Source organism: Neopsephotus bourkii, unplaced genomic scaffold (genome assembly GCF_033783945.1).
Source record: "Neopsephotus bourkii isolate Nb327-2 ecotype Australia unplaced genomic scaffold, CSIRO-AGI_Nbou_v1 NB_755, whole genome shotgun sequence".
Classification (NCBI taxonomy): Eukaryota; Metazoa; Chordata; class Aves; order Psittaciformes; family Psittacidae; genus Neopsephotus; species Neopsephotus bourkii.
In genome coordinates, this window is record NW_026901253.1 from 1 (window position 1) to 12,913 (window position 12,913).

A 12,913-nucleotide genomic window follows, 5' to 3' on the forward strand; every position below is an offset into this window, starting at 1 on the left:
TGGCCACCTGTGTCGGAATGAGTGTGCATTTTGGTCAGTATAAAAGCCCAAGCCTCATGTGATGTCGGGGAGGCAGAGCCTCTGCAGGGATGCCTGCTAAGGTTGAGCCTGCCACCTCGCACTGCGATGGTGCTTCTCGGAGCTGGTTTCTTGTTAGTCTCCACAGGGTCCTTGTACCACGCTCTGTACGTGGGATTGTGTAGTGGAAGTAATGATTGTTGGGATTTTGTGCTTCAAATGTTGTAGTTGTGTGGAGTGTGCTTGTGGGATCCCATATATATGTGTGTGTGTGTGTGTTGAGGGCAGACAGTGTTCTGTGTATTTTTTTTCTTGTTGGGTTCATGTAAAAGTTTTTAATGGGTAGCAGTTTAACATTTCGGGCAAGAAAGGGTTAATGCAAAAGTGCGGTTACCGGCAGGTATTTATGGTTGCTGCTGAAGCAGGCAGGCATTTGTAGCCGTGCAAAGCAGGGTGAGCGACTTTGGGAAAACAAAAACAACAACAACAACAACAAAAAAGTATTTGGTGGGAGTTCAGTCCCCATGTTCAAAAATAGCTGCCCTCCGATTCGGCTCCCAGTGCTCCACCGGATGCTCCCAGTGCTCCAGGATGGACACCAGAGCCGAGGAGAAAAAAAACAAAACAAAACAAAACAAAACCAAGCTTAATATGTTTAGAGTAACCTGGGGATGAATCCAAGACTTGGAGGAACAGACAGACTGGTTGAAACAAGAACTGCTAACTGAAAAAGCGAGAGGGGTAGTGCAACCACAAGCCTTACGAGCCGTCACCTAAGCAGCATCAGGGTGGCAGAAAAAAAAAAAAAATAAAAAAAGAGGCAATGATGTGGCAAACTCCTCGTTTAACCTGTCTGCTTCTCAAGAACTGATAACTTGGAGGAGGGAGTATATTTGTGTCCTCCTGCCTACAGGTCCATGGCGACTGCCTGCAAAGTTTGTCAAGCCTTGCCATAAGCTGGACAAGCAAATGGAGGAACCTGATGCCTCAGCTGCAGGAGCTGAATGTGAATACCCCAAGCAGAATGAGATAGAGGAAGAGAAAAACCAATGATTGCTAAACATCATTTGGGGGCAACTGAAAAGTAACAGCTTGAATATGTGTGCTTGTAAAGTAGCTATTTTTAGAGGCTTTGATTCTCTGTATGAAACCACCTGTATTTACTAGCCAGTTGCTGATAAGAAACTACACCTTGTATTATATGGATTTGTCACTTGTAAAAGAGATGTTACGAGTATGCAAATTTGTAGTAGCTGCTAGAAAATGCTAAAGCAAAAGATAGAAATATTCTAATACAATGGTAGTGTTATAAAGCAGGTAATGGAACAAATTAAGAGGGCGGAGAATTCCACTGGTAAGAAATTTCTTTGGCTAGTTCCTTGCTGCCATCAGCATCTTCAACATGCTGCTGCACCCTGTAATAGTTACTCTGGTAATGTAAATCTGTGTGTGTGCCTTGCCGTAATAACAGCTTGTTATTGGATGAAGCAGGTGAAACTGCATTGACAACAAGGTGCAAGGACTGAGACTGACCAAATGCCTGCTACCACAATCAAGGGCAAGACTGGGTTGGCCTCTCTGTTTGCCACCAAGAAGAACCTTTAGCTCCGCTGCTGGCTGCAACCCAGCAGGCGTGGAGCAGTGGGGACACATGCCATGCCAGACCTTGATGTGAAGGATGGCCTCCCTTGTTATCAGAGAGCCAATCGTGTTACATGAATATCGGCAGTGAGTTACTCTCTATATACAAGGAGCTGCAACAACTCAAAGACAACTTGCACAAATTAAAAGAAGGTGACTCATGGGACCTCACCTCCTGGTTAAGATCACTGGGACTAGGGATTACACTGGCTAAGCAGTATTTTAAGTCTTTTTTGCCTGTATGTATCTTGCTTTTGCTTATCTTGATTTGTTTGCCTTGTATTATTCAATGTATTCAGCAAAGCCTTATGAAAATTGTAACAAATACGCTTGAAAAAGAGAAAGGGGGAATTGTGGAAGCGTGGTTGGCAGGCAAGGGTTACGTTCCCGTGGCTGAACTTGGCCGGGACCAGTTTTGTAAGAGTCGGTAAGAAACCCAGCTGAGAAGAAACACCAGCTGTGCAGGGGGATAAACTGACCTTGTAGTTAACGAGTATCTGGAAGGGAGGAATAAGGAGGTTAGAAAACGGGATGTGCCTGTAAATAATAAAACCACAAAAGTTTCCCAAGAATATGTGTGAATAACAGCCTAGCTCTAATATAAACCCCAGGCTTAAGCAGAATAAACGGATCACTTCTATCAATCATATTGGTTGTGCTGTGTTCCCTCCGCATCGCGACGACATAAAGTCTCCGACAAATTGGCGCCCAAACAAGGGACTTAGACCCAGGCGAGACAAAGAAACCCAGGTACCCGTAGAAGCTGGGATCGACGCGAGTGGAGCGGGGAAGCACCGGATAAGCAGCATCCGGAGGGTCAAAGGCACCGATCTTGCTGGACAAGAATATCGAGTCGCCTCGAGGACCTGGAGGAGAGGAGCCGGTTCACCGGTAGAGGAGCCTCTGCCTTCGCCGCCCGCTAATTTGGCTGTCTGTGTGGTAAGCTGCATTGGCGCCAAAGCTGTGTAACTCGTGAAAAATATAAAAAGCTAGCTAAACAGCACTGTGAAAATATAAAGAGCTCTGTAAAACTGTGTAAATGTAAAAAAGCGCTGTAAGGATGTAAAGAGCTCAGTAAAACTGTGTAAATATAAAAGTGCTGCAAGTGTAAATATAAAAAGCGCTAGAGCCCTGCAAAGCTGTGTAAGAAAATAAGAAGCTGTGAGGAATATAAAAATGGATGTGGAAAGACAGGCAGCCTATGATTTATTTAAATGCTTCTTAGAGAAGCGAGGTATAGGGAAAGAAATAGACTTAGGGAAAGAGTTTACCGCCCTTCTCGATTATGCACCGCAGAAGCCACCTCGGCATAAGGGGGAAGATAAAGTGAAACAGTGCTTACGTCCGAAAGTACAATTAGAAAGTGCAAACGCGGTCACCTTCGACCCAGAGAAAGAAGACCCCGAATCGGAATTGGAACCAGACCCAGTCTCCGGCAGAACCGGACTTGTACCCTTCCCTTCCTGATCCCGACTCAGACTCAGACAGTTCAGACAGTTCGGCTCGTCGGCAGATGCGATCCAGCCTCAGTGATGGTCAACTGCGACAGCTGCTGAAGAAATTAAAGTACTGGAGACAAAAGAAACCTTCGAACCCTCTGCCCCACCTTCCTACAATCCATTAGTAAAGAAAGGGGAGTGGGGTGTTGAGCATGGGGTACGGGATTACGGTAATAACCCTGCTAAACGTTATGATCAAAGATGCAATTGTTATGGGGAATTTTCGGCCATGGGTCCCTCGGCATTCCCGGTGTTTAACACTCCACAGGGGGGACAAGAGTGGGAGGCATTGGATTTAAAGGCAGTAAAGGAAACGCGTCAACCGGTAACATCCTTACAGGTTAAAATCATTTGATACTCGGGCAATTACTGCACATACTTTTTCTGCATATCTCTCAGCACCATATGATATCCATATCATAGCTCAATTGTTGCTTACTCCCCACCTTCGGATGTGATTTAAAGTGAGCACAGCAGAGGAAAAGGCTGGATACAAGGCTACTGCCTTTTGCTCCTGCTGTTAAACCCCTTTTACAATAGGTTAGAGCGATCGCGGGGGTGCTAAAGATATGAGATGTTATAATTGTGGACGGACGGGACATTGTAAAAAGAAACAGTGTACTGTAAAGAAAATTAGTTCAGCAGCCCGCCGCCCCCCCTTGTCAGTGATTGAATGAATTGAAATTTGATCTTAGGACATCCGTTTTAAGGATGTTTTCAGTCCTTCTTAAGGTGAAGGGAGGAACCTTTTTTGCGTTAAAGTAAAAGTTCTGCATCAAGACCTGCAGTGGAAAGGTCTGTGATGGACTGTGGACTTATATACAACTCATTTAATACATTCTCTCTGTGATACTCAAGTACTAGAAGGTGGTAAAAATAAGTATGTCCAGGCTTCTATCGACCTTTGGAGAGCTTTATAAATACTGCTGGCGACTTCTTCCAACATAGGCTGGCCACCTGTGTCGGAATGAGTGTGCATTTTGGTCGGTATAAATGCCCAAGGCTCATGCTATGTGGGGGAGGCAGAGCCTCTGCGGGGACGCCTGCTAAGGTTGAGCCTGCCACCTCGCACTGCGATGATGCTTTTTGGAGCTGGTTTTCCTGTTAGGCTCCACAGGGTCCTTGTGCCACCTTCTGTATGTGGGATTGTGTAGTGGAAGTAATGACTGTTGGGATTTTGTGCTTCAAATATTGTAGTTGTGTGGACTGTGCTTGTGGGATCCCATATGTGTGTGTGTGTGTTAAGGGCAGACGGTGTTCTGTGTATTTTTTGTTGTTGGGTTCATGTAAATGTTTCTAATAGATAGTACTTTAACATTTCAGACAAGAAAGGGTTAACGCAAAAGTGAGGTTGCCGGCAGATATTTATGGTTGCTGCTGAAGCAGGCAGGCTGCTGTAGCTGCTGCCGGGCAGGCAGGCGTTTGTAGCCGAGTGAGCAACTTCAAAAAAAAAAAAAAAAAGGGTTATTTGATAAGAGTTCAGCAGTCCCCATGTTCAAAAGAAGCTGTTCTCCGATTCGGCTCCCGGAGCTCCACCGGTGGAAGGACCAGGATGGGCACCGGAGCTGAGGAGAGAAAAAAACCCAAAACAAAATAAAAGAAAACCAAGCTTAATATGTTTAAAGTAACCTGGGGATGAATCCAAGACTTGGAGGAACAGATAGATTGGTTGAAACAAGAACCGCTAACTGAAAAAGCGAGAGGGGTAGTGCAACCACAAGCCTTACGAGCCGTCACCTAAGCAGCATCAGGGTGGCAGATACAGAACCTATCTACTTCTCAAGAACTGATAACCTGGAGGAGGGGGTATATTTGTGTCCTCTTGCCTACAGGTCCATGGCCAATGCCTGCAAAGTTTGTCAAGACTTGACGTGAGCTGGACAGACAAATGGAGGAACCTGATGCCTCAGCTGCAGGAGCTGAATGTGAATACCCCAAGCAGAATGAGATAGAGGAAGAGAAAAAAACCAATGATTGCTAAACATCATTTGGGAGCAACTGAAAGGTAACAGCTTGAATATGTGTGTTTGTAAAGTAGCTATTGTTGGAAGCTTTGATTTTGTGTATGAAACCACCTGTATTTACTAGCCGGTTGCTGATAAGAAACTACACCTTGTATTATACGGATTTGTCACCTGTAAAAGAAATGTTAGAGTATGCAAATTTGTAGTAGCTGCTAGAAAATGCTAAAGCAAAAGCTAGAAATATTCTAATACAATGGTAGTGTTATAAAGCAGGTAAGGGAACAAATTAAGAGGGTGAGAGAATTCCACTGGTAAGAAATTTCTTTGGCTAGTCCCTTGCTGGCATCAGCATCTTCAATATGCTGCTGCACCCTGTAATAGTTACTCTGCTAATGTAAATCTGTGTGTGTGCCTTGCCATAATAACAACTTGTTATTGAATGAAGCAGGTGAAACTGCATTGACAACAAGGTGCAAGGACTGAGGCTGACCAAATGCCTGCTACCACAATCAAGGGCAAGACTGGATTGGCCTCTGTGTTTGCCACCAAGAAGAACCTTTAGCTCCGCTGCTGTCTGTAACCCAGCAGGCGTGGAGCGGTGGGGACACGTGCCATGCCAGACCTTGATGTGAAGGATGGCCCCCCCTGTTACCAGAGAGCCATACGTGTTGCATGAATCTCTCGGGCCATAGTATCTCTATATACAAGGAGCTGCAACAACTCAAAGACAACTTGCACAAATTAAAAGAAGGTGACTCATGGCACCTCACCTCCTGGTTAAGATCACTGGGACTAGGATCCTGGCTAAGCAGTATTTTAAGTCATTTTTTGCCTGTATGTATCTTGCTTTTGCTTATCTTGATTTGTTTGCCTTGTATTATTCAATGTATTCAGCAAAGCCTTATGAAAATTGTAACAAATACGCTTGAAAAAGAGAAAGGGGGAATTGTGGAAGCGTGGTTGGCAGGCAAGGGTTACGTTCCCGTGGCTGAACTTGGCCAGGGACCAGTTTTGTAAGAGTCGGTAAGAAACCCAGCTCAGTAAAAAACACCAGCTGTGCAGGGGGATAAACTGACCTTGTAGTTAACGAGTATCTGGAAGGGAGGAATAAGGAGGTTAGAAAACGGGATGTGCCTGTAAATAATAAAACCACAAAAGTTTCCCAAGAATATGTGTGAATAACAGCCTAGCTCTAATATAAACCCCAGGCTTAAGCAGAATAAACGGATCACTTCTATCAATCATATTGGTTGTGCTGTGTTCCCTCCGCATCGCGACGACATAAAGTCTCCGACAAATTGGCGCCCGAACAAGGGACTTAGACCCAGGCGAGACAAAGAAACCCAGGTACCCGTAGAAGCTGGGGTCGACGCGAGTGGAGCGGGGAAGCACCGGATAAGCAGCATCCGGAGGGTCAAAGGCACCGATCTTGCTGGACAAGAATATCGAGTCGCCTCGAGGACCTGGAGGAGAGGAGCCGGTTCACCGGTAGAGGAGCCTCTGCCTTCGCCGCCCGCTAATTTGGCTGTCTGTGGGGTAAGCTGCATTGGCGCCAAAGCTGTGTAACTCGTGAAAAATATAAAAAGCTAGCTAAACAGCACTGTGAAAATATAAAGAGCTCTGTAAAACTGTGTAAATGTAAAAAAGCACTGTAAGGATGTAAAGAGCTCAGTAAAACTGTGTAAATATAAAAGTGCTGCAAGTGTAAATATAAAAAGCGCTAGAGCCCTGCAAAGCTGTGTAAGAAAATAAGAAGCTGTGAGGAATATAAAAATGGATGTGGAAAGACAGGCAGCCTATGATTTATTTAAATGCTTCTTAGAGAAGCGAGGTATAGGGAAAGAAATAGACTTAGGGAAAGAGTTTACCGCCCTTCTCGATTATGCACCGCAGAAGCCACCTCGGCATAAGGGGGAAGATAAAGTGAAACAGTGCTTACGTCCGAAAGTACAATTAGAAAGTGCAACGCGGTCACCTCGACCCAGAGAAAGAGAGCCCGAATCGGAATTGGAACCAGACCCAGTCTCCGGCAGAACCGGACTTGTACCCTTCCCCTCCTGATCCCGACTCAGACTCAGACAGTTCAGACAGTTCGGCTCGTCGGCAGATGCGATCCAGCCTCAGTGATGGTGGACTGCGACAGCTGCTGGAAGAAAATTAAAGTATGGAGACAAAAAGAAACCTTCGAACCCTCTGCCCCACCCTCCTACAATCCATTAGTAAAGAAAGGGGAGTGGGGTGTTGAGCATGGGGTACGGGATTACGGTAATAACCCTGCTAAACGTTATGATCAAAGATGCAATTGTTATGGGGAATTTTCGGCCATGGGTCCCTCGGCATTCCCGGTGTTTAACACTCCACAGGGGGGAAAAGAGTGGGAGGCATTGGATTTAAAGGCAGTAAAGGAAGCGCGTCAACCGGTAACATCCTACAGGTTAAAATCATCGTATACTCGGGCAATTACTGCACATACTTTTTCTGCATATATCTCAGCACCATATGATATCCATATCATAGCTCAATTGTTGCTTACTCCCCACCTTCAGATGCGATTTAAAGTGAGCACAGCAGAGGAAAAGGCTGGATACAAGGCTACTGCCTTTGCTGCTGCTGTTAAACCCCTTTTACAATAAGGTTAGAGCGATCGCGGGGGTACTAAAGATATGAGATGTTATAATTGTGGACGGACGGGACATCGTAAAAAGAAACAGTGTACTGTAAAGAAAATTAGTTCAGCAGCCCGCCGCCCCCCCTTGTCAGTGATTGAATGAATTGAAATTTGATCTTAGGACATCCGTTTTATGGATGTTTTCAGTCCTTCTTAAGGTGAAGGGAGGAACCTTTTTTGCGTTAAAGTAAAAGTTCTGCATCAAGACCTGCAGTGGAAAGGTCTGTGATGGACTGTGGACTTATATACAACTCATTTAATACATTCTCTCTGGGATACTCAAGTACTAGAAGGTGGTAAAAATAAGTATGTCCAGGCTTCTATCGACCTTTGGAGACCTTTATAAATACTGCTGGCGACTTCTTCCAACATAGGCTGGCCACCTGTGTCGGAATGAGTGTGCATTTTGGTCGGTATAAATAACCAAGGCTCATGCTATGTGGGGGAGGCAGAGCCTCTGCGGGGGCGCCTGCTAAGGTTGAGCCTGCCACCTCGCACTGCGATGATGCTTTTTGGAGCTGGTTTTCCTGTTAGGCTCCACAGGGTTTTTGTGCCACCTTCTGTATGTGGGATTGTGTAGTGGAAGTAATGATTGTTGGGATTTTGTGCTCAAATATTGTAGTTGTGTGGACTGTGCTTAATGGGGATCCCATATGTGTGTGTGTGTTAAGGGACGCGTGCTCTGTGTATTTTTTGTTGTTGGGTTCATGTAAAAGCTCTAATAGATAGTACTTTAACATTTCAGACAAGAAAGGGTTAACGCAAAAGTGAGGTTGCCGGCAAGTGTGCTTGCAGCTGCTGAAGCAGGCAGGCTGCTGTAGCTGCTGCCGGGCAGGCAGGCGTTAGCCGAGTGAGCAACTTCAAAAAAAAAAAAAAAAAAACAGGGTTATTTGATGAGAGTTTAGTCCCCATGTTCAAAAACAGCTGCCCTCCAATTCAGCTCCCGGTGCTCCAGCGTTGGAAGGACCAGGATGGACACCAGAGCCGAGGAGAGAAAAAAAAAAACAAAACAAAATAAAACAAAACCAAGCTTAATATGTTTAAAGTAATCTGGGGATGAATCCAAGACTTGGAGGAACAGATAGACTGGTTGAAACAAGAACTGCTAACTGAAAAAGCGAGAGGGGTAGTGCAACCAAAAGCCTTACAAGCCGTCACCTAAGCAGCATCAGGGTGGCAGATACAGAACCTATCTACTTCTCAAGAACTGATAACCTGGAAAAGGGGGTATATTTGTGTCCTCCTCCCTACAGGTCCATGGCGACTGCCTGCAAAGTTTGTCAAGCCTTGCCATGAGCTAGACAGACAAATGGAGGAACCTGATGCCTCAGCTGCAGGAGGTGAACGTAAATACCCCAAGCAGAATGAGATAGAGGAAGAGAAAAAACAATGATTGCTAAACATCATTTTGGGGCAACTGAAAAGTAACATCTTGAATATGTGTGTTTGTAAAGTAGCTGTTGTTAGAGGCTTTGATTTTGTGTATGAAACCACCTGTATTTACTAGCCATTTGCTGATAAGAAACTACACCTTCTATTATATGGATTTGTCACCTGTAAAAGTAATGTTAGAGTATGCAAATTTGTAGTAGCTTCTAGAAAATGCTAAAGCAAAAGATAGAAATATTCTAATACAATGGTAGTGTTATAAAACAGGTAATGGAACAAATTAAGAGAGTGAGAGAATTCCACTGGTAAGAAATTTCTTTGGCTAGTCCCTCGCTGTCATCAGTATCTTCAACATGCTGCTGCACCCTGTAATAGTTACTCTGCTAATGCAAATCTGTGTGTGTGCCTTGCCGTAATAACAACTTGGTATTGAATGAAGCAGGTGAAACTGCATTGACAACAAGGTGCAAGGACTGAGGCTGACCAAATGCCTGGTACCACAGTCAAGGGCAAGACTGGGTTGGCCTCTGTGTTTGCCAGCAAGAAGAAACTCTAGCTCCGCTGCTGGCTGCAACCCAGCAGGCGTGGAGCGGTGGGGACACATGCCATGCCAGACCTTGATGTGAAGGATGTACTCCCCTGTTACCAGAGAGCCATACGTGTTGCATGAATCTCTCAGACCATATTAGCTCTATACACAAGGAGCTGCAACAACTCAAAGACAACTTGCACATATTAAAGGAAGGTGACTCTTGGGACCTCACCTCCTGGTTAAGATCACTGGGACTAGGATCTTAGCTAAGCAGTATTTTAAGCCACTTTTTGCCTGTATGTATCTTGCTTTTGTTCATCTTGATTTGTTTGCCTTCTATTATTCAATGTATTCAGCAAAGCCTTATGCAAATTGTAACAAATATGCTTGAAAAAGAAAAAGGGGGAATTGTGGAAACGTGGTTAGCAGACAAGGGTTATGTTCCCATGGCTGAACTTGGCGAGGGACCAGTTATGTAAAAGTCAGTAAGAAACCCAGCTCAGTAAAAAACACCAGCTGTGCAGGGGGGTAAAACTGACCTTGTAGTTAACGAGCATCTTGAAGGGAGGAATAAGGAGGTTAGAAAACGGGATGTGCCTATTGATAAAACCACAAAAGTTTCCCAAGAATATGTGTGAATAACAGCCTAGCTCTAATATAAACCCCAGGCTTAAGCAGAATAAACGGATCACTTCTATCAATCATATTGGTTGTGCTGTGTTCCCTCCGCATCGCGACGACATAAAATCTCCGACAAATTGGCGCCCGAACAAGGGACTTAGACCCAGGCGAGACAAAGAAACCCAGGTACCCGTAGAAGCTGGGGTCGACGCGAGTGGAGCGGGGAAGCACCGGATAAGCAGCATCCGGAGGGTCAAAGGCACCGATCTTGCTGGACAAGAATATCGAGTCGCCTCGAGGACCTGGAGGAGAGGAGCCGGTTCACCGGTAGAGGAGCCTCTGCCTTCGCCGCCCGCTAATTTGGCTGTCTGTGGGGTAAGCTGCATTGGCGCCAAAGCCGTGTAACTGGTGAAAAATAAAAAGCTAGCTAAAGAAGGATTTTCTCTTATAAAGAGCTCTGTAAAACTGTGTAAATGTAAAAAAGCGCTGTAAGGATGTAAAGAGCTCAGTAAAACTGTGTAAATATAAAAGCGGTGCAAGTGTAAATATAAAAAAGTGCTAGAGCTCTGTAAAGCTGTGTAAGAAAATAAGCTGGGAGGAATATAAAAATGGATGTGGAAAGACAGGCAGCCTATGATTTATTTAAATGCTTCTTAGAGAAGCGAGGTATAGGGAAAGAAATGGATTTAGGGAGCTTACCGCCCTCCTTGATTATGCACCGCAGAAGCCACCTCGGCATAAGGGGAGGATCAAAGTGAAACAGTGCTTACGTCCGAAAGTACAATTAGAAAGTGCCAAACGCGATAACCTCGACCCAGAGAAAGAAGACCCCCAAAAATAAAATGAATCCGACCCAGTCTCCGGCAGAACCGGACTTGTACCCTTCCCTTCCTGATCCCGACTCAGACAATTCAGACAGTTCAGCTCGTCAGAAGATGCGAACCAGCTTCAGTGATGGTCAACTGAGACAGCTGCTGAAGAAATTAAAGTATTGGAGACAAAAGAAACCTCCAAACCCTCTGCCCCACCCTCCTACAATCCAGTAGTAAAGAAAGGGGAGTGGGAGAGGGGGTGTTGGGCACGGGGTAGGGGATTACCGTAATAACCCTGCTGAAGGCTGGCGAGGGATGATCAAAGATGCAATTGTTATGGGGGAATTTTCGGCTACGGGTCATTGGCATTCCCGGTGTTTAACACTCCACAGGGGGGAAAGGAGTGGGAGGCATTGGATTTAAAGGCAGTAAAGGAGGCGCGTCAACCGGTAACATCCTACGGGTTAAATTCATCGTATACTTGGGCAATTACTGCACATACTTTTTCTGCATATCTCTCAGCACCATATGATATCCATATCATAGCTCAATTGTTGCTTACTCCCCACCTTCAGATGCGATTTAAAGTGAGCACAGCAGAGGAAAAGGCTGGATACAAGGCTACTGCCTTTGCTGCTGCTGTTAAACCCCTTTTACAATAAGGTTAGAGCGATCGTGGGGGTATTAAAGATATGAGATGTTATAATTGTGGACGGACGGGACATTGTAAAAAGAAACAGTGTACTGTAAGGAAAATTCATTAGAGCAGCCCGCCGCCCACCCTTGTCAGTGATTGAATGAATTGAGATTTGATCTTAGGACATCCGTTTTATGGATGTTTTCAGTCCTGCTTAAGGTGAAGGGAGCAACCTTTTTACGATAAAGTAAAAGTTCTGCATCAAGACCTGCAGTGGAAAGGTCTGTGATGGACTGTGGACTTATGATCCCATATACAACTCATGAAATACATTCTCTCTGTGATACTTATGTACTAGAAGCTGGTAAAAATAAGTATGTCCAGGTTTTTATAGACCTTTGGAGACCTTTATAAATACTGCTGGCTACTTCTTCCAAAATAGGCTGGCCACCTGTGTCGGAATGAGTGTGCATTTTGGTCAGTATAAAAGCCCAAGCCTCATGCAATGTGAGGGAGGCAGAGCCTCTGCGGGGACGCCCGCCAGGTTTAAGCCTGCCACCTCGCACTGTGATGATGCTTCTCGGAGCTGGTTTTCTTGTTAGTCTCCACAGGGTCCTTGTGCCACGTTCTGTACATGGGATTGTGTAGTGGAATTAATGATTGTTGGGATTTTGTGCTTCAAATATTGTAGTTGTGTGGACTGTGCTTGTGGGATCCCATACATGTATGTGTTTGTGTGTGTGTTGAGGGCAGACAGTGTTCTGTGTATTTTTTGTTGTTGGGTTAATGTAAAAGTTTCTAATAGATAGTAGTTTAACATTTCAGACAAGAAAGGGTTAATGCAAAAGTGAGGTTGCCCCGGCAGATATTTATGGTTGCTGCTGAAGCAGGCAGGCAGCTGTAGCTGCTGCCGGGCAGCCCGGCATTTGTAGCCGTGCAAAGCAGGGTGACTATAGCTGTAGCTGCTGCCGAGCAGGCCGGCGTTTGTAGCCCTGCAAAGCAGGGTGAGCAACTTCAAAAAAAAAACAAAACCAAAAAAAATGTTATTTGATAAAAGTTCAGTCCCCATGTTCAAAAGAAGCTGCTCTCTGATTCGGCTCCCGGTGCTCCACCGGTGGAAGGAGCAGGATGG

At 45.1% G+C, this 12,913-nt stretch overlaps 1 protein-coding gene across 1 annotated transcript in view; it reads right to left on the reverse strand.

The window, feature by feature from the left end:
- Positions 1-2,413: 2,413 nt before the first annotated feature.
- LOC133213007 (cyclin-J-like protein) overlaps positions 2,414-12,913 on the reverse strand; it is a gene marked incomplete at its 3' end in the record, with an annotated part of 29,598 nt that continues 19,098 nt past the window's right edge. Inside the window, exons 7-9 of the mRNA XM_061354924.1 lie at positions 10,467-10,634; positions 6,418-6,585; positions 2,414-2,525 (exon numbers count right to left, since the gene is read on the reverse strand). Coding sequence (XP_061210908.1) covers positions 2,414-2,525; positions 6,418-6,585; positions 10,467-10,634 — 448 coding nt within the window. The remainder of the gene's footprint in view (positions 2,526-6,417; positions 6,586-10,466; positions 10,635-12,913) is intronic.